Source organism: Anomalospiza imberbis, chromosome 1, assembly GCF_031753505.1.
Source record: "Anomalospiza imberbis isolate Cuckoo-Finch-1a 21T00152 chromosome 1, ASM3175350v1, whole genome shotgun sequence".
NCBI classification, from domain to species: Eukaryota; Metazoa; Chordata; class Aves; order Passeriformes; family Viduidae; genus Anomalospiza; species Anomalospiza imberbis.
Genome location: NC_089681.1, coordinates 50,193,551 through 50,220,706, shown reverse-complemented (window position 1 = coordinate 50,220,706; position 27,156 = coordinate 50,193,551). Strand labels below are relative to the sequence as shown.

The window sequence follows — 27,156 nt, the reverse complement described above, 5'->3', positions numbered from 1 at the left end:
CCCTCTGTTCCTCCTCCTGACAAAGCTAACAATTTACTGAAGTACTCTGATGTACACGAAGCAAAAGGCATTTGAAGCGAACAACCTATCCTGCAGCACCCAGGTCTTTTTCTCTAAGCAATACTGCCCTCTGGCAAGCCATGCCTAAAACATCCACCTCATCCTACCATGCCAGAAGGATGCAATTATACAAGTTCCTTTCCTCAGTCTTATGATATGGTTGTATGGCTACCAGGCCTTATTTCTCCCTCTCCCATCCCCCTCAAAATAACTGCATGCTTTGCAGACTGGACATCTCAGATACCTGTTTTTCCTGCTAAGATGCCTTTTCAGCTTTCAGCTATGACAATGTTAGAGGAGAAGAGGAAGAAACAAGTCAAGGAAACTGCCACAAATACTTTTCAGAAAGAGCATTTCTATATGAATTTGCACCCTTTAAGTCATCACAGTATGCCACAATCTCTGTTCATTTTATTCCCTATCAATCAAAACTAAATTAAGCTAGATCAAGAGAAAGCACATAGAAATTTTTGGGCCTGAGATTCTCCCTCTTACCAGTGTATTGCACCTTCATAAGTTGAAATTGAGTGGCAGTTGATGAGAAATGGTAGCAAGAAGAGAGGAAACAAGTTTAAGTACAATAAGAGATCATCTGTAAAATATTATTTCAGCTAGAGAACTTTTTCCTGAAGTGTATTTGGCCCTGTCTCATCATACCTTTCGCTAGAGGTTTACTACAGGGCTAGGAGGTAGGGTGAAGGTGGGAGGGAACACAGTCACAGTTAATTAACCCATAATAACAAATGAGTGGCAAAAAAAAAAAAACAAAAAACAAAAAAAACCCAAAAAAAACAGTGTTCCATGGTCTGTACCTACATGTTTCTTCAGTCTAGACCCAAACCCTTCAGACTGAAGTAAATCCTTCAACTGCCTTATTTGTGTGTAGCACTAACTGTAATCAAGAGGCACAGAAGTTCCAGAGTTTCTTGACATATTCATTTATAAGCTCCATTTTCACAGTATAAAAGGGGTAAAAATCAGGCAATTCACACATCTCAAAACTGATACCATATTTGGTGATGTCTATTTTTCTCTGATTAGTCACCAAAGTAACAATGAGCATCTCAAAAGCAGAATTCCAAGCTGCTATTTAGCAGTAGGCCACTAATTCCTTACCAAGGCTAAATTTAAAGGGTCTATTCACCTACAGAGAGGAAGCCAACAAAAATGGGTGGAGGGTGAAAATAGGAGAAATGGGAGCTCTGAAATGAACAATATTTATGTTTGGTGGAAAGACATTAGAGGCAGAAACAGCACCCTTCATAGGAGCAAGACATACTTTACAAAGCTGCTTTTTCCTTAGTGGCTCATTAGGATTCCACTCTTTGTCAGACCACACTGAATGAATTGTTCCCAGAGTACAGATGGAAGATAAAAAAGGCTTGACTTATATTTAATGATCCACCATTACCCTATCTGTATGAGGATGGAGTTTCAGCATTTAGAATGCAGTATGCATATAGTAGTGACTACGGTGTCTCAGAGACCACCGCTACCTGGTGGAGAAGGAAAGCTGACACCACCATTCCCCTGAAGAGGAATGCAGTTATTAGCTTTCCAATGAAGGTGCGTAGCTTGCTTTATTAGCCATTGTTTAAAGCACTATAATTAGAAAAAGTGTTAGATATGCAAGATAAACCATCCTCCCTCAAATACTACATGCTCCCCTGCGAGTTATAATCATTATACATCGTGTTAAAGAGGTTTTGTAGAAGTTTCTTTACAGTGACTAGACCCATACAATCATTGTGCCACTTTCACATCGCAGCAGAAAAACCAATACATCCATAAAACGTGTCCCAGTCATGGCTTTTCTTTATGAGGATCTCTGAGCAGCTATTAAACAGTAATTATCATGGAGGCTGTACTAATCTTTTAGGTGTAACAGAGGCAGATATTCTGTACACTGTCAGCTGGTTCAGTTGTAATCCCTGCTGCCCCTCTTCCCCTTAGCCTCAAGTGAAGCAGAACTCAGTTAAGGTATAATTCATCTGGCCAGGTTAGTCTGCATTTCAAAGTATATCTTCATACTCCCTAAAATGAAACAATTGTGCTACCCAAGATAAAATTATTTGCATAAGATAATCAGCACACACTTGAGATTACTTTGATTTTTGGTAGGCATATAATTTATGCAAGCAAACATTCTTTAAAAAGGTAAGATTCATCACTTCTGATACATGAGGAATTAAAATACTGAGACTGAAGTTATAATTGACAAGGATGATGTTACAAACAATTAGCTGCTCTTCAGCATATATGGCAGGGGTGTCCCGACTTCATTACTCCTTCACAAAGGCAGCACCAAAGCCCCCATTAAATTGACAAGTGGCAGGGCTAAACACGAGACTGATTTGAAAAAATCCTGTTCTGGTAACCCCGCACTCGGGCAGAATCTTCAGGTCAAGCCCCCTCCACACCTGGATACCCTGAGCCTGCCACCAGTTCAGCCAAACCTGGCACTCCCATCACCCTTTGGCACCAGCACTTCTGAGGCATCCATGGACCAAGTGAACACCACACAGGAGGGATATCTCTTGCACAAGTGCATCTGTCTTTATTGGAAAGCAGTTTTTGTGTGCAGAGGTGGGGTTTAACACTATCAGATTTACAAAGCCTACAGCTGTGGCTTTGTGACAGCGTAGTTCAGGTATTGCCCCCTTACCCTATCACAATTTCTCATTGCACTTACACAGATTCCATTATCTCAGCTATATTTCGCAAGTCAGAATAGTTTAAGTGCCTACTTCCCAGCTATCAATTCGGGAGATAATCTTTAATCCGAAATACAGTGCATTACATCACCTCAGCTTCTGCTTATGATGGTCTCTTGCAGCATCCAGCCAGAGTGACTGCCTGCAGTCTAAAGGATTTACTCAGTAAATTAATGGCTCTTCTTAAGTATCTCATATCCACTTAGAAAAGCAAATATGGATTATTTGCTCCTTTAAAAAATTTATTCTACAAGCACACAAGAAGTCTCCACCTTAAGTGACTGAGTATCCAGCCTTGGAGAGAGAGAGAGAATGCTGTATTTGAACAGCTAAGCCCTCACAAGTTTTAATTTATAGACATATTTCCAAACCCTGCCTCAGCATCCAAGCCACTCACTGACAGATCCTTAGTTCACATCTCCCTCAAGCTTTGCTAATCAGACAATTACACAAACACTGCTCAGACAGAAAAAATGAAAGGACTCAAAGACAGACATTCTTTAGGATCAAAGGATACAGGCAGAAAACAGTGCAGCCTGGGTACGGGTCAGCTGTGCAGAAAGTGCTGCAAGGCAATACCTGACCACCACAGAGCATCCAGTCCTTCTTTACCCACAGCAGCCTGGGCTGCAAGCAGGGCTAGAGGCAGGCACAGAGCTGCTAAAGGTCAGCATGGTCCTCTCCAGAGAAACATACCTGAAGGACCAGAGAAAGTATCTCTCAAGACCATTAAGAAGCAAAACAAAACACCTCAACTTTTTTCTTTTTACTTACTTGAAGACTGGAGGTCATTTTAGGGAAAAAAAAACTGCAAATATCCTTTAAGAAACATCTGCCTTTTAAATAAAGAGTAAGGAATTATTTTAATCTTGAATTCAGTTACTAGGCCTAAAACTGCCCAAAGGAACTAGTAAGTCGCTGGTTTTGACACACTACATAATGCATGTATTATACTATAAATAGGTTTGTACCTGTTATATAAACAGAAACATATCAGCTGGAAGTTTATTTACTTCAGTTATGCAGAATTCACATTATTGTGAAAATTACCTTTTTGGTATTTAAACAAGGGTTTTAAGTTGGTAGTTTATATAGGTAATTTGCAAAGAAATATCTTTCACTTCTTTATTGAAGTGTTTCAAACTGCGCTTTCCACTCTTCAGTTCAAGAAACATAATATGTACCTAACTGCAAACCTGAATATTTTTCTATAAGAACCTGTATTACACACACACCTCCTTAGGAAGTTTTTAAGCATGTTAAATAAAAGTGATCTTGTTTTTTGGTGTATGTAAACAGAATGAACCATTGAGTCACAACTGAGATGATTTTTTCTGCCATGTAAACACACTTCTGCAGAGTCATGCTCCTCTTGCAGTTCACCCTGCTCTGAGGGACTGCAGATCTAGTCAGACATGAAAACGTAATGTGTTTTGGGTTTTTCTTTTCCCAGCCTCCCTACCTGTACCCTCAAAGGAGAACTCAGGAAAATCAGTATATATGCACGGTCCAAGAAACTGCTTCTATTTCAATAAGTAGCTCACATTATGCATGCCTTCTGTCAGATGAACACAGATCCCTCTTCCAAAAATGATATAAAAGCATCTGAGCAGGGGGATGGAAACTGTGACGTAAGAGGCAGCCAGTGGAAAGACATATGGAGGCAGAGAAATCAGAAAGATATCAGCAGTTGGCAAATCTCCTCTTACATTTCACATTCATATGCTCACCACATTTAGACACAAAGACAGTATCTAATACTCCAGCACCAGAAGAGCGGCTGTTTCCAGCATTCTTCAAAGAAGCACATTCTATTACAGACATAGCCCTGTGCAGCACAATAATCCTACATTGCTCATCTGAATTTTGTATTTAAGCCAGACATACTGACAACACACTGGACTGTAGTGAAATCATGCTACACATTACTATTACGCCATCATGTAAGTATGAATTGTCAACTTATATTTATACATTGCCTTTGTGTCCTGGGAAATGAGCAGAGCAAAAAGTTTTAGTGATACTTGACTATCATCAAGAAATTTTCTTCTTCTCAAATTGAAAAATAATTGTTGAGTACAAAGAAAAAACTTAACCCTGAAGCATCTTGCTGTATTCACTCTAGTCAGGTTATACTAATGAAGTTCTCAGTTTTCTGTTTTTTAGTCTCTCTTGGTTTAGGGTTTGTTTTAGGGGTTTTGGATGTTTTTTTTTTTTTTTTTTGGTTGGTTGTTTTGGGGTTTGCTTCATTGGTTTTGTTTTTTGGTGTTTTTTTTTTTTTTTTTGAGGGATTAAGGATTTTCTCTTTTTTGTTTGTTTAGGTTTTATTGGTGGGGTGGGAAAGGTGTGTGCATGGTAGTGTAACAGGACATTTTCACCTGCATTACTGCAATATGTCCAATAAAGAGAGTCAAGAACTACTGCTTCTATGCCACAAAACACATACTGTAACATGCGTCTACCAAACCCTCCTCTTGTCGTGCTTATGCCCTTTTGCCCAGAGGACAAATAAAAGTCATTTCCTTCAATGGCAACAAAAGAGCAACATACTCCCACCTATCACTGTGAATGCTGTACTTAGACTGGTAATCTTAAAAAAAAAAAAAAAAAAAAGAAAAAAAAAAAAGCCAAACAAAAGAAAAGGGCAAAACTCTTTTGTCCTGGTTTCTCTTTTAGCAGGATGTATTGGGCTGGAATGAGCCCTCCTTGTATGCCAGGAAGTGACTACCCATAGCAACTGCTAGTTGCAACCAGTAGTCTTGGGATGGGTTAGAGAGCTTGCAGCAGGACAGGGCAGAATGTTACCTCTGACTGCCCCCCAACAAGTTGCCACAAGGAAATGAAAGTTTGCTGCACAAATTTAATCTAGTACTGCACAAAGTTTTATTAAACTACACAATCTGCCTAGACTTACAAGTTATAGGATCAAATATTAGTTTGGACAGAGCTTCAGTCTATACTTAACTATCCAACTTATATGATCTGCTGCTGCTGAAGGTCAGTAAATGCAGAACTTTTCTCTATTCCAGCTCTCAAGAACTTTTTTTTGAAGCAACACATTGGGACATCCCAGGTAAGGAGAGTTTGACAATGAGTTCCCAAATGTGACACCAAAAAGCCAAACTCTCACTGCAGCCTGTTAACCCTATTAAGTAAAGTCATGGTTAATTATCAGCCATAAAGTGTTGAGCTCTCTGTTGAATACAGACAGAATTTCTTAAGCATCCATTAGGAAGCTATTAAGACACATGCAGGCACTTGAGTACAGCAGGAACAAATTAACTGCTTTGATATATTTTGTGATTGTTGTTGAGTCTTCAAAGAAATGGCAATCCTGAAAGATAACTTTTCCATCTTAATTTGTTAGGATCCTCTTGGGGAGGAACAACAGCTCTAGGTATGTATTATGCAAACATTACTTACATGCTGTGGCTTGTGCAGCATGTCAGAATTATTGTAAGTAATTGCTATCCTCATTCAAACAAAATTAACACGGCATAAACATCTTACAGCTATTGTCATTTTCTATGGCTGAAGTGCTCTTGTGCCATTTCAGGCAGGTCAGAGATGCTCAAAGAAGAGGTAGCTTTTTTGCAGGTCAGTTATCTGCACTTCAAATGTGATGCCAACACACAAGAGAATAGCAGGAGCAGAAAAGGAAATGCAGAGCACTTACTAGATGAGATACTCCAGGGAACAAATAAATGGGGATTTTTGAAATTTCAAGCTTGTTTCTGTAGAAGTTCTAACAAGGCTATAACTCAGAAGCATTCACAGGAAAAGCAAATATTACCAAATGCCAAAAAATAAGTAATTGTAATATATTTGTGGAATACACCTTCAGCATGTATATAGGCTCACACCTTCTTTAGAAACTGCTTTGAGTTTTGTTCAGTCTCTGAAAAGAGAAACCATGCTTTACTTAATTAACTGCTCAAACAATCTATAAAGAAGGTATTTGCAGGAGTTATTTTGTCTTTATTATGGATTTTTAGGAAGCAGTAATTCACCTTTCTATATCAAGGTGACAGAAGAGAGAGTACATAAAGCTATAAATACTATTAATTGCAGAGTAAGGCACAACATCATTAAGAGTTATGGAAACTGTCCCATCTCCTTTATGCCTTTTGTATCTGACTACCAAGTTTAAGAGAAAGAGTAATTGAACCATTCCATCAAAACCCTGGTGTGGATTAAACCCTTGCCAAGAATGAGCTAGCATTGATTACTTATAAGAGCTAGCAGTTTCAGAGGCATAGAATAAGCCCAGAACCCCAGAAGCTGGGCCTTGAATGAGCAGACAGCTGTGCCACCAGCATGAAGGAGGAAAAAAAGCATATGATCAGTAGCTTCAGAAGCAATTCAAATAGATCAAGAAGAGACATCAACTGTAGTTGATCTATTTAAATTCATGAGATCATATTTGGAAACATGGAAGAGAGCTGTAGGAATAATACATCTCTTTGAATTAAGTCTTGCAGAAAATTTATCTTTTAATAGTCTGTCTTAACATCTCAAGGCAGACTGACACTATGAGATGCAACATCAATAAAAGGAATAAAGAACACAAAAACTAATGATTAATAAAAGAGCTCTGAAAAAAAATGCTCTGGGTTAGAAGAGAGCTGTTTTTTTAGAATTAAACTCTATGGCAACAAGAATCTTTAGTTACAGCTAGTATACATATATATACACACACTGTATGTGTGTATATATACATACATTTCTGTAACCTAAACATGCATCTTAGACTGCTGATATGTGTCATCATAAGAGTATAAATCAGATCACTCTCTCTCCTTAAGTGTGAATACCCTTTACATTGCATACCCATAAGTTCCTTTCAGCACTAAAAGGATCCCAAAAGCAAGGACAGATTATCTAACAGAACGGCAAGGATTTAGCCCTGTTAGCAGTCTGCAGGGGGCCCACAAATCCACTCTGCAGATCAGAGCAAGCATCTTAAGGAAGCAATTTTCCCCTCACAATATCACCCTTTTGGCTTCCCAGATTAAGATATCTCCCAAAACCATGCTCTTATTAAAGCAGTTAGAAAGCCTAAAGAAAGTCACAGCAGACTTACTGCATAGCTAAGTGGAAGACAGGCAAATTTGATTTAAGACAATTATTCCATAGGTGAAAAGGAACACCAGCCACAGACAGGTGCTTCAGTCAGCAAAATAGAACAGGCAGCCAGTGGTCAGCAGGGGACAAGGGCAAAGTGATCACCCCTTTTCATTGCATCTTACCCAATCAGAGCTCCCCAGCCCCTCAGCAATATTGTGTAGAGCCAGAAGACATCAAGGCATCCCTCCAGAGGTGATAGAATGCTCTCAGCTCAGGCTACCATCCCTCAGGCACATTATTAAGTACTCCCAGGGCAAGGTAAACCTGCATTACCAGGGCTCATCTGCACTTCTTGGGCAAACAAAACAGAAGATTTACACTTCAAAACTACTAATCTGGCATTTTTCCAATGAACACCAAGCTCCTATCCTAGTTGTTATCAAAATCACATGCCAGACCCAAAGGACAACCTGAAAGCCAAGAGAAACTTTTCTGTCCTGTTTCTCTGAAGAGCGTCATGACAGCAAACACTAAAAACATAAACATAAATAATATACACAAGTCACAAAGAAGTGGGACACTTCTGTCAACTATTCCCAGTGGTGGCAGCTGATTAGGCCTAGAGACACCTGGTAACTACCTTAGATTTAGGTTATTCAAGTTGCATGTCTTTGAAGGCCTATTAAGGACAACAACAGAATTGCTCAGAATTTGCTCCTTTTTAGTTTTCTAATCACTTTAGCATCACAAATAGCCACAGACAGAAAAAAAATATCTGAGAACAGAGATTTAAAATAGGATCTGTATAAACAATTCATAACTCAAATACATAGCAGACTGCTACCTCCTGCTACATAAGCCAGCACTAATGGACAGCACTACAATAATTTCATACCTCAAGGAGCACATTTCAAAGGGAGATCCCCTTAGAAGTAAAAACAGGGTCATAAGGTACAGTACAGAACCGAGCCATCATAAAAAGCCACAAAGCAAACATGCTGAGCAATTAAATTTTTCTGCTTATAATAGTTGCATTTTTACCCTCACTAATACCAACGTAGCTCAGACCACACCATCCTTCTCTTCTCTACCAACCCACAAAGTCCTATTACCCTCTAACTACTTTCAAGCACATCAGCAGAAGCCATAACTTGCCATTTCTCTGCACACAGCACATCTGCTTAACCAAATACACCTCTTCAAATTGCAACACTATAACCATGAAAACAGTTATGAAGTAAAATTTAACCATCTATTAATTTACCTACCTGCTCAAAACAATACCAACAGCTTACATGGAAGTCCTTTAAAGTGCTTTGGTCAGCAACAATTATGACAATAGACATAAATCTTTTAACTAAAGCTTTCACTACCTATAGACAGAAGGGAGACAGTACTGGAATGGGGTTTTATACCAAATCCAATTCACATGACTGAGGCTTTCTCATGAGTGTGACTCATCTGCACCTGTGATGAATAAAGTGCTTTAAGCTGAAGCTGAACTACTTGCTACAAGTTACTGCTTATGAGATAGAATTGAGAAGGCAGCAGAGCATACATCAATACAGCAGAAACACCAATTTCCTCAATAGATTTACTGCTTTGGCCAGTTTTCTTACACAAAACACCTGGGGATCTTGGACACTTTCAGGTAATTGTTAATGAATACATGACTAGGGCTGGTTGTGACCTACTTGTAAAAAGCTTCTCCTTTACTGTGCTTTCTGCCTTTTTTACTGTTGCTCTGCATGTGCTTTGAAATTGGCTGAGACTACACTCTTGGTGGCATTTAGAGATGAAGTTAAGTTCAGGTGTGTGTGGTAAAGCTTTGTAGGCAATGTGGCTACTTTAGCATGTTGCTTTTAAAGGAAAGGATCCAACTTACTTGAGCTGAGGCATTTCCAGCATGTTTAAATTAATAAATTGACTACTATCAAATATGTGCCCCTAAGCAAGCAATATAATTAGATGAGCAGTGAGTGTTTAAATAAAAATAATTCTTAGAAGAATAGTCTGACCTTTGAGAAGGCAAGAAAGCTTAAGCAGCCATCACACAACTTGCTGGTACTACCAAATGTACTTTTCTCAAATCATGCTTCAAAGGGAGAATGCAGATTACATTGCAGACACTACTGAGTCCTGTACTAAAATCTGTATTGATAACTCTCTCCCAAGTATGTTAGGCCCTCTGCATTTTTTAATCATAAAAAATTACATTGCATGTCATTGGATCACAATAACTGATGTCTTTACACAGTGCTGACAAGTATTTTATGAAAAACATTTCATTTGAGGTTAGCTATGGGTCGACTGAAAGATGGATTGACCAGTTAAGCAGGAAGATCCTGAAATCTTCTTACACAATATATCCAGAAAATGAGGCTATTTTCTTTTCCTAAGGAAGTCCAGTTACTGACAGAATTTATCTGTATTTGTAGGCCCAGGTGATTTATGCAGGCCACAGCTAGGTTGTTTTCTTGTCATCCTGATCCCTTCACTGGCTTTCCCTTTGGTTGTGAAGGAGTCTGTACAGCCACCCCTCAGCACCCTACTCCCTGCCAGAGACAAGGGATAAAGAGTGGATGACCCATGTTCAGCACAGGGACTGGTGGTATAAATCCTACATGGTGAAGTAAATTCTGTGGGAGTAGTTCCTCGTGGAAGGGAACACTGGACCCTCATTGCTGGACCTGAGTTTAAGCTCCTGCTGTTTGGAGTGTGGCTGGAATGACCTTATCCCTACCACTGTCCTAAGCCAGAGCATTCTCTCCTGGTTCCCTTTTGGGGCAGAGTGGGGGACCTTCACCTCCCTGGGGCCATATATGAGCTGTAGTTGCAATGGCTTATTGTGCAAGTGAGAAGTATCACTTCTTGTGAGTGCTATGAAGGGTCATTCAGGTATTCAGGTGTTTTCTTTAGTGTTATTGCTTTGTGAAGTTTACTGTTGTTTTTTTAATTGACTTTGTAGACAAATGAGTATTTGAAGCAAGCAAAAGTTCATATCTGCCCCTAGTTCAGTTACAGCCCTGCTAATTGGTCTACTGTAGGAGCACACTAATGAAATTTGGTGCCTGCTGCATGGGCAGAAGGCACTCACTGTTTCAAGAGGCAAGAAGGGACATCCTGGTGGGCAGTGAGAGGCAGTGATGTCCTGTGACGGGTTTCTGTATCAGAAATAGCCAACAATTTCCAAATGCTCCCAAGAAAGAAAAAACACATTCCAAAGGCTTATATTAATTGTTCTTTTTATTTTATTCTTCTTCTTTTGTCCTATGACAAACATATTCTTAATTTTGGATTAAATCTGCAATAAAATATTTTCATGGTTATCTAAATGGGTTGCTTCAGATTTTAATCACTCACTGAAGACACATCCTTTCCCTGTTGTGAATGTTCACTTGAACAGCTGACTCAATTACATTTTCAGAAAGGTAGTTTTAAAAAAAGGAACAGTGTTGGAATAAAGTGCTTCTATTTCTCTGTGGTTTAGTTTAAATTAACTATGCAGGGTGTCCTCCAGAAAACTGTAATAATTAGCTGTTTTGTTGTGCTGTCTTGAAAATATCAGAACAATCCTTGCCCGGATAGATTGTTTTGATAGGAACCACTTGCTTTTGTGTGGAGATTGCATGACCTTTAAAGATTTGATACCCTTCTCTACCATTTACAGATGCTGTGGTGTACATTTAATCTCAGGAATGTTAACCTTACTAAATTTTGAAGTATAAAAATCTTCTGTTCACAGACTAGTTTCTCCTCAAAGGAAATCTTAAGGTTTTTGCTCATCTGGTGCCTGAGCTGGCGTTTTTCTGTCAAAATCAGCCTCTGATGGGTTCTGGCTAGGGTGATGTCAGCACTTTTACTTAGGTGATCCCCAACTACTCATCTCAGTCCTGACACTGGGCCTGCAGAAACAGCTAATGGCAGATGGGCAGTTTGTTGTGACTCACCAGTCTCTGTTACTGCTCTGTACTGGGGACAGGCTTGATGGCTTCTCCACCAGCAGACACAGGGCAGGACATGCTTGGTGGTCTAAGCTTAGGGATTTCTGTGTGTAGAACATGCGTTTTTGGGCACAAACCTGGACTTTGGGCTGCACCAGGTGCACAGCATGAACCAGCCATTGCAGTGTACCCTATGGAGCACATTGCAGGGATGGGGAAACTGATGCTGAAACTCCTACGTATTTTCCCACCAAGCACTTGTGCAGGATGTGTAAAAGCATAACCGAATTAGATGTTTCCTACCCATAGCTGGTCTTGATTTAGCATCTGTGCAAGGAAGGACAGAATTTTTTTATATTTTCTAGCTTCTGGAAGTGGCCTACACAATGAAATACACTGGGGATTTATACAAAGCTAATGTAATTGCCAAGAAACAGGGAAAAATGTCCTAGCCCTCATTCCTTCACTCAAAAGCATATTCATTTTTAAATTATACTCTTGTGAGATTATCCTTTAAGAAGCAGCTGGATTGAAACTACCAGCCAGTAATACCTGGTATCTTTTCCTTTCTACTGTGACTCCATGCTCACAGTACTCTTAACAGCATATTTCCTTAGCGCATATTTCTTTGCTTTTGCTAACTGGAGGGAAACCTTCATATATTCATATATATATATATATATATATATATATGAAATATAGAAGATCCTTGAAGTCTGCCATCTGGGTACAAAGAGCCAAAAATCACATAGGAGATCTAATAGTTAATTTTTCTTTAATGGTCTGTCTCTAGGAATATCATCCTCTGATTTTCTCCAGTTCCTAAAGAATAATTTGGCTGCCTGTGCAAGCTCAATTTGAGTGTGATTCCACAGCTGCAGAAACCCATTGATGTGTGGTAGTGAGCAAATCACTGCATTTTTTTCAGGGCTCAGCTGTTTAAAATATACTGAATGCAAAATCACTGGTAAGTTACAATGTGTTTTAATTACTCTAATTAAAGCTTCTGTAGTATGGCACAGTCCATGATATTTCATTGCAAATTATAGCTCATGTACCTACCATGGCAAGCAGGCGTTTTCCCGCATCTCTTTATTCAAAAACTAGGAAGAATGGGAAGAAACAAACTTTTCAAGCTAAATTGCAGACTAACTAGCTGAAGTCTTTTGACACATTTTTTAGCACCTCTACAATGAGTAAAACATTTAAATTATGGGTCTGAAGAGCTTCATCTGATGGTAGGAGAATAAGAAATCCTTTCTTAGGCTTTGGTCTGGTTCTATTTTTATCAGGTTGACTACACCATACAAAAGGGTGCACTTAATATTGCTCATCACACTGTGTACCATAACGTGCAGATTGCAAGTCTTTCTGCTGCAGAGAGGAACTCATCACACTCATTAATGGCAAGTAGATTCAAACTAGTTTGGGAAATATTTATTTGGGGATTTTGTATCAAGACGAAGACAGAGAATCTTAGAAAATGTTTTTCTGGATTCACTGGATATATGTTTTGGATTTCCTGGAGTGCCCCTTCCATGTTTCCTGCAACAGATTGAATTGCTTTTCCTGCCTCAGCATGGCCAAAGGCAGGCCTTTGTAACTTAATGGTTTTTTACAAAGAAGTTCCAAGTAAATGTCAACAGCAGTTTTCATCCAGCCTGGTTACAGTCACCCAGACTGGGTATGGACCTCCGCATTGCTGCTGGATTTGATCAAGTACAGCAACTGACCAAAACTGAGTGCCTGAAAGAAACCTCAGAGCCCCAGGGGATACTGCCCTGAAAGGCAGAGGAACTTAAAAGAGCTGGTTGACCTTCCTAAGCAACCTTCTTAAAGGGTAAGGAAACTGTTTCTGTGCTCAGGAAAACGAACGTGTATCAGGATGCCAGCTTGGCTGAGTGTGTAGCTCCCAATGAGCTCAAGCCACAGGAGTTGGAGGCAGGGACAGACGATCCACAGACAATGTAGAGTTACCACCCAGTGCTGTCTTGGTTCTTCCTGGGAACCACGGCAAAGAACAACTCTTGGAGATACATTCTCATGAGCAAAGTACAACCAGTGCTGAAGGGGCTAGACCTGGGGGAGAATTGCATGATCACTTGTCCTTCTAACTGGGGCTTTTATCAATTATGCTAATTTCCTAAAACCTATAAAAATGTACTCACCCCTGGTAGGGGTAGGCTTTGTGAACATCTTTCCATAACTCCCTCTGGAGGCCTTCAAATAAGGATCCCCTTTTATATTACCTCCTTATTAAAATTATCTCAAGTTTCATTTCAAGGTTGAGAAAAAGGCAACAATTATCTTGGATGAGAGGATGAAGTGTGCTTTTAGCAAATTGGTGGGTGATACAAAATTTGGGGTGAAGTAGCTCAAGGACTGACAGGAGGAACTTCTGCAAGCTATAGCAGTGGACTGACAGCAACCTCATGATGCTCAATAAAAACAAGCATGAAGTCTTGTATCTGGGATGTATCTGGGATAATCCATCACGTGCATTGGGGCTGACTGACTGTGGAGCAGTTCAGCTGGATGAGACCTGGAAATCCTGACAGACAAGCTTAACGTGAGTCAGCCACACGCTATTATGGCAGTGGGAACCATCTACACACATGCATTGGGAGAGCATGTGCTTCTTCCTTTCCTCTTGGCACTTGTGAGACCTCATCTGAAAAGCTGTGACCAGTTTCAGTCTCCCCAGTACGAAGAAATACATGGATGTGCTGGAGAATGTCAAAGATGTCTGGAGCACAAGAATAGGAGAGGAGAAGGAACTGGGTTTTTCAATCCTAAAAAGGAAAGGGCAAAGAGATTAAATTGCTGTCTACAAGCACCCATGAGGGTGTTTACAGTGGAGATGGGGATAGATTTAGCAGTACGTAGTGACAGGCAACAGGATATGCTGCAGCCATTGTAACCCAGTGGTTAAACTCCGGAGCAAGCTGCCCAGGAGGTCTGAGCAGACTCCATCCTTGGAAAATGCTAAACATCAGGGCTTATTCTTTCCTGTTATATTCAAAAAAGCATGCAGGACATTTGCTGATGAACATCTATATAGCAAAACCTTTACATGTTAGTATAGTCTCTTCTCTTGTCTTTCTCAGCCATGTCTAATCCCTTCATCCTTTCAACACCACGTGTTTTAAACTGGTTTTCCCTGGGTATCTATTCTCTCCTTGGAATTCTGTCTGCACTTGGTGGCTTCCAGAACTGGACACTGGGCCCTAACTACTGATCCTAGGCAACACATTACGCAAAAAAAAAAACAAACCTGCTTCTTACAACTTAGGTATGATTTTTAGGTTACAGGATACAAGAAGTTAGTTTGCTTACTGTTGAAGTAACATCACAACATCAGCATGTATGTAGTTAGGGATCAACTGTATGAGCTAGGTCACCTTCTGTAGTGGTGGTATTTGGCTGCATGGTTCATACTCTGTTTTTTTCATTTCCTCTCTCGCTCTCCTGTAGTTTCATGCATTGAAATTAATTTTGCAAATTTCAGACAGTTATCTCTTGTTTTCAAAGGTGTAGGGTTTGAGGTACCCTTTTTAGAGTGTCCCAAATTGGCTTTTGTTCCTTCTCTGAGATGGAATTTATTAACAGAAATATTGGATTGTGGCACTGTATTACCCATCACACCAAATTTGTAGCTAACATCATGTTCAGTTGCAATAACAGACCTCTTCAGTACTGAGGGTAAATAACCAACACCAAAAAAGCCCCAGCATTTCTTGACACTTTTAAGTTGTTCTTCCTTAAAGTTAAGCTTTCTGGTTTGTTCCACAAATTTATTTTTCAGAGATGCATTCTGAACTTTTCCTGTTCTCAGACCTTCTTTGTCCTCAATGAATATTCAAAGAGAATTGTTCCAAGATTACTTTGGCTTATTTCCCTAGACTCCTTCCTGGAATTTCAACTATCCTGACAATTAAAATATTTTTAACTCTTTATGAGTATGTTTATATGTTCTTCTAGATTATGGCCTTTGTCTTAAGTCTTCTACTCAAAATTGCATTAAATGTCTGGCCACAAATAACACAAATTGCAGGTGAGATACAGATCCAAAGTATACATTCACTTTCACTAACCCTCAAAAAAGTCCCAACATAAAACCCACTGGTTTTGCAGATAACTGTTTTTTATGTAAACATTTACAACTGACTTGGTTCTCCTGGATCCTTCTCCTTATCTTTTTTCTCCATACAATCTATATTAAGTGTGTAACTCTGTTTCTTTTTACTGGTCTTTTCTTTTTCTGTTTTGCCTCAGAAATACTCTTCACTTCGCATTGGTCAGTGTTTAATCTCCACATTGATATTCATTTCAAACTGGACACTTCAGTATTGTCATTTACTAAAGCCTTTTCCAGAAAATAATCTGACATAATGGATGTTTCACAAGCTTTATGTGGGCTGACATTACTGAAGCTGTGCTATATGCTGTTAAGGTAGAAATTATGTACTTGTTTTCAAAACAAAAGCTTGCTCTTAGTAGCGATCTTAATTTTTCAGGACAGAGATTTGGTCTAAATATTCATAGCTGAGCCAGTTCTGCAAGAAGAGTGACCAAAAAAATCATGTGCATCCTAAAGACTGAAATTACATGTTTTTTTTAATCAAACATTCTGATTTGATATTAAATATGCAAAGGTTATAAATAGGTATTTTTTAGGAATATATTACTTAAATGCAAACGTTCAGATGCTAGTATTTACATTACACTTCTTTCTATCTCCTGAAAAGGTACTACATAACAGCTAAAGACAAAAAACTGGTAGAAGGGAAGTACTCTCATTCATGGCTAGCTTAACATGAAGCAGAAGGAAATGGAGAAATAATCTTCATAGTTCTTATTGATCCCTTTATATTATTACAAGCTAGAAAATCAAGCTATTTATTGACTGAACTTTGGATAGCCACCTCTGATTAGCTCAGCTTTTATGAGCAAACCTCACAGTTCAGTGAAAATGCTGCATGCTGTCAGAAAGTGTAGGAAGATGTGAGGTTACAAAACAGATGTCATTTTTCTTCTTTACCAAATAAATTCAAAAATATTCAAGGTTAACCTTATCACAGTTGATGACAAAACAGAAGGTGTTGACATGCTTCTGAACTTACATTTTTCTCATTTTTATTGAAAAATGAGTTATTTGTCAAAGATTGACAAAATACAGACTCACAAGAAGGGATATATTCAATCTGTAAGATTTTTTCTGGATGAAGTACTGTTTGCATACTGAAGTTCTCAGACCAAATGTAATTATGCCTCTACATTCATGTTGCCTTTGGTAAACATACTTGCAGAGTAATATCACTTAAGTTCCAGCCTGGCATCCTCTTGTCACAAAGGTTTTTCCCTGGAAAACTTTGAATTTGCAAGACTGTCAAGTTTGGATTTTTCACTGGCAAATCAAAAAGGGCTGAGGGTGTCATCTGTCCTGTCCTGTGCCATCTTTAGCACAGTCTTTAGGTTCAGACGGAGAGGACAGTGCAGCTCTTCATGTCTTACATTCTGTAACTTCTCAGCAGTCTACACCAAACTCAACAAAAAAACCTGCAAATACGGCTATGAGACCAAGAAAATCTAGAGCCATGTGTGTTTCCAGACCTGTTCCACGAAAGAAACCTTCTTACTGTGTAAAGACCTTTGGCCAGAAATTATTCTGTGCTCCACATTCCGTGAAAACAGATCTCTGATGCCCCTTTGGTGATGGGTTTGGAGAAGGTGGAAATTTTCTTCAGACTCCAGATCTAGAGATGGGTGTAACCACGAACTTTTGAGCAAGACACATAAGTGGCATTAAGACTAAACAGACAAAGTATTCTCAGAAGACAAGGATCAAGTCATCTTTTAAAATCCCATAATCAGACACTCATAATCTCACATACCCAACTTTAGCTGCACAGAATAGACCCTGCTGGTAAAAGTTAAAGGTATCTAATCTGTATTAGCTCTCTCCATGATGCTTTCCCCCAGATGATCTGAAATACCAAGCTGTAACTGCATTCTTTGGGTAATGAAAAAACCACCATCGAGTCTAAAATCTAACTTTAGTGACCATTCATATTGATCCAACTGGATAAAAAATTAAGGCCTAGGGATTTGCTTCCTCCAGGGGATGCAGAGTACCCAGTTCCCTCCCCTGGGATTATCGGCCATGAGGGATCCAGCACGGCAGAATCACTTTTTTCCCCCTCTTCCTTTAGACCTGCAATGAGAGAGTACTATTTCCAATGCAAGCTCTCTCTTCTGAAAGAAATTAATTTCCAATTTATATTGCATCAGTTGCAATGCTAGAAAGCACTGGTGGACTTTTGCTGGCATTTTCCTAAGCTTCTTAAATTCATCACGTCTTAAATCCAGAAGATAAATATTCACAGGATTTTTGGTTTAAAACTAGTCCTTTTGGGGTGCTTTGGAGCAAACTTATAAAAGTGCTGCCTGAAATGAAATGCAAAGTAACAGCATCTGGGATTAACAAACAGCCATTTTTAAAATAGCTGCTTTTAATTACTGAGCTTTAAATCAAAAAGTCAGTGTAACATCAAGGGGTGCTTCTCTCTATTGAATATAAACACCATTTAAAAGTGAGATGTCTTCTAACCCTTTAATTTACACCTTCTAGGGATGGTTCTGAGTCACAGTTTTAATTTCTTCCTATTTTTTCCTCCATGGGTTGCAAAACACATTTCAAAGTCTCAAAAAAGTGAAGAGACCTGATCCAAAATTCCTTGGCAAATCTCTCTCCTATTGTGAGGAATATTGGCTGCCAAGAGTCCAAGACTGAACTCTGTAAGGATAGTGTTTTCCCAACCCTCCTGGGTCACTTCAAATGTCTTTTGAAAATCTGATATTTATATATATTGGGTGGCTGAAGTGTTGCTATCTGTATTTTCCTACAGTAACATTCTTTTATCCCTAACATTGGGATAAATGTTGACATTTAGTTTTGTCATTTTGACACTTCAGAAAATTAGAAGAATGCTTGATTTCTATGTATCTCTTTTACCCAAAATGCAACCTCCATGTGCTCCAAACTCACATAGAGGAAAAGGAGTGCATTAAATGTTGCCACCATTGAGCTCTGGTATTCCTCCCAAAAGCATAGTGGAATACTATCATAATTATGTAAAACTTTTTACAAGGCTCATAGTGTTACTACCACAACACTGCTTCTGACATGAATGAGATGAGTTTCATTCACAAGAGAAACAAATTTCATTCAGGTATTTGTTACATCCTACTGATGACTTGTAGCTTCTAGTATGTGAGTATTTATCTTAGCTAATGGAAAAAACATTTCTTGACTATGATATTTTCTGAAGCCAATGTAATAAAGAGGTGCAGAAGGCAAGCGATGTGGTAGGTGATTACTAATGTTCTGACAGTACATGGTTTGGTATGAGGGAACATTTATTAAACAAACAACGTTAACTTGACCTAAGACTGAAGTTTGATCTCTAACAGGAAGACCTATCTAATGATTAAACCATGGAATTAGGCTGTTAGGACTATAGCTAATAAAAGCCTGGGGTGCTTATAACTGGGATGCTGCAATTCTTCATTCCAGACACTTGCTGACCGCAATGAAATCCAAGGACCGAGGGAGATGATTTAAAGCCACTCACTGAGAAAAGAGCTGCTTCCAGCCAGCCCAAGGAAAGGATTAATACAGGAGTGAAGGTGGGACTCTGACCTCTTTCTAGGTGCCTGAGGGAAGCATACCAGGTGATTCACAGCAGGGCAAGATTCATTGAACCAGAAGGGAGAGCTTAAGGAAGCTGACTCCACTTTTCTTAGATCTGTGGTATGTAACTGAGAACAGGAAAGTTTTGCCCTAGGCAATTACAGAAGAGTTGGAATGACCCTGAGAACAGATAAGTGGGGATCCCCACCCAATAGGGATGTGATATAAAAAATGAGGTACTGCCCAGGAGAGTGGGTTCTGTTGGGAGAAGAAGGAAAACAGAGGGTCACTTATTACCCCTTGACACAGCAGATTGATTTGGCTGAATGGATGGAGTACCTAATGCTGCCACTCTTTCCCTCCCCTTCCTGTAACACCAGCCTTTAAGCCTTAGAGAAGCCATGCTCCCGCAGTGACCTGATAAGATTCCCAAAAACATTTAGCCCAAGAGAAAGGACGCAATGTTAGAGCACAGTGTTTAATGTGTTCATTAATGTGTTCTTCATTCTTTAATTTTTTTTTCTGTAGCCAAACATACAGCTTTTAGCATGAGTTACAATGATTACTGTAAAGTCAAGGAGAGAGCTTTGGAGTTTAACAAAACCAGCTTTAAGATATGCAAATTTGGTGAGTTTTTTTGCAGTGGGTTTAGAAACAGCTGTCAGAATGTCCCTACAATTTCTGTTTGGTGTGTGTGGGAGCTTGACATGAGAGTCAGCTGCCTAAGCTCAGTTGGACAGAGTCCTTTCAGGTGCCTGATGGTACCCAAATAATCTGCATTGGGCAGGCAGACATGACATGGTCCTGACATACAGGAATCCCACACTCAGCTGGAAAGGCCTCAGGAGGACACCCTGTGGGAAATCCAGTGAACTCTGAACATCCATGACAAGGCACTTGAACCACTTTCTCTGTTTTTGGGGCAGAGTTTACTGCCGGACAAGAGATGCCCATGTGGGCTCTATCTGCTCAGCCCTTGCTGGGGAGTTCCACACCCCAGTGCATTTTGTGGGGGAAGACCATTACAGTGAGTAGTATCCATGTCCAAATTCATCATTTTTCAAGAGAGGAATATTTTTCTTTTTATTCTGATCTGTGAAACCTAAGTGAAAATTGAATCCTAAAACTGTATTTTATTATGTGTTGATAAAGCAATGCAAAGATTTTCAATGCTTTATTAAAGGTTCTTAATATGCTTGATTGCATATATCCCAGCCAAAATCTTCTCCATCCTACATAGGTATTTATCTCAGCCAGCAGATTTTGTTTGCTCAGATCCAAATTAGAAAGTATTTAAAGCAGATAGCACATTTCTAAAAATATACTGAATTTACAATGAAGCTTTAACATTCTCTTGCTAAATTTCACACATCTGATTTGATTTCTGAAAAGGTAAACACAGAAAGTTTCTTCACTAGTTCTCATGCACTGCTTGCAACAATAAAAGAGGAATATTTCCTAAATTACTCCCATGTATTTTAAGTAGAAAAGAAATGCCCATTCCCTTTACAGGCAAGGAAGTCAAGTTTCCAACTGCAGTTAATGCCATGTTTTATTCTATTTATTGGTAATATAAGCTTCTATGCAAATTGAATGGCTGCTGTTCAAACCCCAGATGAATACAACACAGGAGGATGGAACTAAATTACTTCTGTCTGTCTTAACAGGACTTTTTAATAAAACCGACTTTACACAGCCACGAATCTTGCCAGGTTGAATTCTCACTTTAGCCGTGTTCACATTCTTGTTAATTTATTTTAACTGCAGCACAGAAGGTTAGGGTAATGGGAAGAGCTGAAAGTGGAATGGTTACATTGAAACCTACTGCCTGTATTTAGATAATTTTCCTCCCAAGTGCCAGTCCATTAAACCACTAAATTGTTTTATTTGCTATTTAAAAAATGTCCTTGAGTCACAGGAACTAATGAAAGAAGCCTTAGAAGAAAATCAGCAGATTTTGTAAAAGTAGAACTAATATGATGTGCAGAGCTTTTACAATACTATAACTTTTGACTTTGTAGAAAATGAGATAGTGTATCACAAAAGATACTTTTTACAGAGATAACAAATGTTTCTTTCTCCCTTAACTTCAAAAAATAATAGCTTCAAAATTCAGGTTTAACAAATTGTTCTAGTCACCACGTTAAAAAATCAATTTCTATATTAAATATATGTGGTATCTTAGACAAATTCCAATATTTTGCTGCTGAACAACAGAATATAAAAAGGGTTTCTGTCTTAGTGTCATACAGGTCTACCTTGATTTTTATCACAGAATTCAATATAAATAACATTTTGAAATATTCAGTTATCCAAAACATTTAAGAAATTTTGTAGATCAGTTTATATGGTACCTTATTTTCTGCCCCTTTCTTCTCTTCATCTGATAGGGCCTGCTTCACCTCTTCTTCATCTTTTAGTTTGTCCAACTACTGCAAATATTCAAACTAATCGTGAAGATAGCAGGAATCACTGCAACAATATGATACACATCTCCTAAGTTATGTGCTTGTAACCAAATGTTACCATTATACTTTTAAGTTTGAGTACATTATGCTCTCATATTTGTCTGGATTTTTCTGTATATTTTTGGTGATGTCCCACTTGCTAAGAAATATAACTTTTCCTGCTTCTGTGAACATTTATGTTTGGTGAGAGAGCCCAAGCTGTCCAAGTGTGTTGGGGTTTCCACATTTCACACACAAGCATGGCTTTTAAAAACTGCTGAGAACATACTCCTGGGCAAAAATAGACCCTGAGCTATCCAAAAGAAATATAAACCAATGAAGGAAGAAAAGACAACTGTGCGGTTTTATGTCCGTACTTGGGAGTATGAGAGATTTCAGACAAGGAAAACAAAGGATGACAATGTGATAAAAGAAAATAGATGCAGCAGATTTAGAATGGAATTCTTAATTCATTGCAGGAAGAAAAAATATTTAAAATACTTGTTCCAGGCTGCAGAAGGAACTTTAAGCCATTACATTAAAAAAAACAACAAAAACGAAATGAACAAACAAACAAAAAAAACCCCCAACAACAAAAACCCGTTCCTTTTTATGACAAAGTGGGAAAGTTTTAGCTTTGTTTACAATTCCAGAAATATCTCAAATTTATAGGATAGTTTTAGTTATAGCAATTCTTTCTAAGAGAGTATGACCCTAAAAATGTAAAAAGTCAGTAAAGTAGTTGTTAGAAAATACTGTTATCTTCATATTTAACACAGGATTCAGTTTGATGCATGCACTGCTCATAGAACTCAATTTCTTTCCTGGAATGTGAGTTGTTTTCTACTATCCATCAAGGCAGGTCTTGTAGATTGTATGTACTGGCTTGGCTAGACACTGGCAAGGAATTTTTCAAGTAAAATACAAATATAACTCTGTTAAATATACATTTTATTTAAACTACTGTCATAACACATGAAGCTATGGATGTTAATGAGACACCACAAATCAACAGAGTACATAGAAGTTAAATAATTGGTTTTTGCCTTTTTTTCTTTCTTTTTAAAAATATTTTATACAATATGAGTCAATTATTATATAATTATTATTATATTATATATGAGATATAATGACTGAAAGACAAAAGTTTCCCTGTTTTTCCACCCAAACTGAATGCTGGTCTGGGGGTATGATTCTTACAACTGGTACTTCAGTAGCCACTGACTGAAATTTAATACAAAATTTTACCAATATGTAAAAATTTGCACAGCACCAAAAAAACAAGACTATTCTAGAAATTTTGGGTATGACCTCTGGAAGACTTGTGGTCTGACCTTCCTGCTCAAGTAAGGATGCCCAGAGCCAGTTGCCCAGCACTATGTCCCTATGGCCTTTGAAACTCCACAAATAGTTGGAAAACTCACAACCCCCCTGGACATCCTGGGTCAGTGCTTGGTCACCCTCACAGTAGAAAAGTGTTTCCTGCTGTTTAGAGGGAACCTCCTGCATTTCACACTGTGCCCATTGCCTATGGTCCTGCCACTGGACATCACTGCAAAGAGCTCACGTCCATCTTCCTGGCACCATCCCTTCAGGTGTTTATAGACATTGATGAGATTCCTCCGAGTTGCGTCTTCTTTAGGCTGAGGAGCCCCAGCCTTCTCAGACTTTCCTCAAAGGAGGGATGCTCCAGTCCCTTCAACTTTGTGGCCCTCTGCTGGAGTCTCCAGTGTGTTTATTTCTCTCTTATACTGGGGAGTCCAGAACTGGATCCAGTGCTCCTGCTGTGGCCTCACCGGTGCTGATCACTGTGGCACAGACTCTTTAACAGAAATCTTTGATAGGCAGCTACTTTAGGGACAGTCTTTCTTCTTATCAGAAAGACCACTTGCTGCTGTCACTTTGAGGATTAGTAATGCCCAAATGCTCAGCCCAGAGGGTGTGAGGAAAAAACAAAGGGGCTGCAGATTTCAGCATTGATAGCACTGTTTTGTCAAAAACAAAATACTCATTGCTTCAGTTGTACTTGGATTTTTTTTAAATATAGACTGAAGTTATTATTCTGGTCAATCTGACCAGCCTGGTCTTCAAGAGGTTGAATTCCTTGTAGGCTTACCATAGGCTCTGAACTTTTGAGGGCTTTCTTTTTTCCTTTTAAGTATGAAGAAACCACTAGCTAATGCTGTGTGACATTTTCCTAATCTATACAGACTGTATAATTTGTATGATATCCTTACTATCTTGCTATGTGAACCAATTTCATGAATCATGAAACCCAAGAGTCTGCAGATAGTCAAATCCACTTCCTCAGAGCTCATTCAGCTGGGCACACTGTTCACAATGACAATGGTGTTTCATCAGCTTCTGCAGTTAGGCCCACAGATAAGTTTAGGAGTGTTGAGACCTTTTATTTCCCCCTAGGCACAGTATGGAAAATGGGTTCTGTAAATTATATGGCAAAATGACCTGACCAAATTGCTGCCTACACTTTCCTTTTATGTGGCACCAGACTGGATGCTACATTTGTTAGTGCCCCAGCAAGCAGCCATCCCTGTTAGGTGCTTCACCTTCTGCTTTCACACCCCATGAGAAGTGAAATAGGCAATGCATCATATTTGGGTAAAGAATATTATGCTGACAATGAAATCATCCTTTCAGAATTTTATTTTAATAGCAATTCACGCCCCCCCCCCCCCCCCCCCCAGGAAAAGATAATCAGACCATATAACCTTACTATTTGCAATGCAAGTAGCGTGGAGCCTTTCCTGCATGAAAGCTGTGCCATGGTCCCTACACATATCTTGGAATAAAAAAACCCAACAAACTAATAGCAGCCCAGTAAACAGAACTGTATATACCTCAGCAATAACACCTTCTTTGTGACACACCATTTTCCTTTCCCCCTTGCAACTTCATAAGCTTTGGAAAACATGTTTTTGAAATACCTCTGTGTGTGAAGCTTATTAAATTAGTCTGTTCCGTTCAGTATGAAAAAAAAGTAGATTAAAACTCAAGTCATTTCATGGTCTGAAAAGAGTGTCAATAAAAGTGAAATAATGTTTGTACAGTTTAGTAAGGTGCGTTAACCTTTCAAAGAACATAGCAAATGCTTTGTGGAAAAAGAAATTACATTCACATGTCCTCCTGGCTTCGCAGAGGTAGTTTTCTAATGCATCATGAAAGAACTGCAAATACATGTATTGAATAGAAAGTATGCTGATAGTTGCCCTGTGGCAGGTTTAAGAAAGGCGACAGCCATAGTACACAGCAGAGTGGTTGCTGTGTCAGTTTTGACATCTGCTTTGGAAGAATTTTGTCTGTCTCTAAAACAGTGTGAACCTCAGTGTACAGTCACTTTGGAAGTGTTAGCTAGTCCACGTTGTGCTGAGCACATTGATGCTTTGAAGTGTCAAAAGCTGCTCAAGATATTTTAGCAATATATAAGCCCATTTCCTTTGACAGAAGATTCAAGACAAGGCTGTGGGAGAGTGAAATTTCTTCTGGAAGATTACACCCATTTCTATATTAAGTGGCAGAAAATCTTCCAGTCAATCTAGCCTATGAAAATTATGATCTAAATTCTGAGTCTGCTTATATCCTTCCCCTGACTGGGTGGCTGAAGCTCAGGAATTGTATCCACTGAAAAAAACTGACTGTGGATGCAGATGAAGAAAGCTCTGGGCTAGAAAGAGCCTAGAAGAGTAACCAAAATGGGGAAGGCAGGGGAATGTGGTACAGCATGGAGAACTCTGTGCAGTTTAATCATTTTCCTGCACACATTTGTTCTGTTCCCTGTAATAGCTTATTGTAATCTAAAATTCAGTTCATTATGAACTTTTTTTTCTATTCTGTTAATTTGAGAGACTTTTACAATTAGAATTCTTAAACCAAACTCATTTAATTTTCAAAAAGACAGAATTGTGGCTAATTAAAGATAACAGCAAATCAACCACATAAAACAATCATGCTGTATTGAGTATGATTACAACAGCCAATGTATTGAGCACTGTGAGATATATCTTCTGTTGCTGATGGGGAAATATGCTGTGTCTTCTCTGATACTGCAATTTCCATCCCTTTGCTCAGGTAGCATTTATCCATTTTTAAAAATGCTGTCATCCTGCAGATTAGTTGCAGGCAACAAGGCTTTTCATAGTCTGGTTCTAATTCCCCATTATGATAGAGCACTGTGCCTTAGGCACTGCACTGCAAGCAGTAGCAAAGATTTACTTTCTACCAGTCAATGCTGCACAGGCTCCCGAGCCAATCCTTCTATCGACACTGTCTGCTTAAACAGCTATGGATGGTTCATCAACCCCCCCATGCTAACAGAGAATAGCACACAGCTCTCATCATTACTTTTCTTCACAGTTTTCTTTATCCTTCAGTTTTGTTTTTTTTTACTGAAGATTTTAGCAGGCCACAATGGAGTGGATGTGGTTAATACGAAAGGCATAAAATAAGTTTGGAAACATGTTAATCAATTTGAGAGGAATTTTTAGGTACTGAAACAACTGATTAACGTCCAAACTTGTGCATAGACGGAGACACAAATTATCAGCATCAAATTAGATGTCAATTTAAACCTGCTAGCTGAACTCAAGCTCCCCTTCAAGAAAATCTTGGGATGTACAAAGAGATACTCAAAAATAAAAAGTCTTGAACTCTGCTGTTGTAATAGGGATGACACTGAGAGTGTCTGGACTAAAATTATCCCACTCAAGATTCCACCATTAACCTTAAAGCTCGAGTTTAATTTCACTTTATATAAATTAAGTTAAAATCTGGAGAGTTGGATAGAAGTAGTCAAGAGGGTCTACTTTTGTTTCAAGAGTGACCCTCATTTATGAGGTTGTGGATATAAACTTGAACTGGCATAACATGAATAGTCGCACTAAAGTATGAATTTTTGGAGAGTCAGTGACCTTCGTATTTCAGACCATTATTACTAGCACAGAAATAAAATAATGGAACAAAGATACAGCTCATCTCTTGGAGGATTTAGCAATGTTTTAGGATACTTTGTCTGCTGACAGATGCTAACTAAGCTAGAATAGTAAACATAACCTTCAAGTGGTCCTCTTTGTAGAGAGTATTTATCTGCTTAGCTAAACCAGTGTAAAAACCAAAGCTTTGCTGAAGACATATAAGGCTCCAGTGCAAAGAACATACCTGTTCTCTTCTAAGAAGCAAAGCTACCTTTATTCTCACTTATAATGGACTTGTTCTGA

At 38.8% G+C, this 27,156-nt stretch overlaps 1 protein-coding gene across 5 annotated transcripts in view; it reads right to left on the bottom strand.

Annotated features, from left to right (window-relative positions):
* Positions 1-9,254, bottom strand: part of LOC137474916 (uncharacterized) — a 42,111-nt gene extending 32,857 nt beyond the window's left edge. For 2 of the 5 annotated variants that reach the window (XM_068191982.1, XM_068191975.1), the window contains exon 1: positions 9,110-9,243. In XM_068191982.1, coding sequence (XP_068048083.1) covers positions 9,110-9,187 — 78 coding nt within the window. In that variant the 5' untranslated portion in view covers positions 9,188-9,243. Of the gene's footprint in view, positions 1-9,109 lie in introns of all 5 variants that reach the window. The other 3 variants (XM_068191996.1, XM_068191995.1, XM_068191991.1) reach the window with 3 other exon arrangements.
* Positions 9,255-27,156: the final 17,902 nt, after the last annotated feature.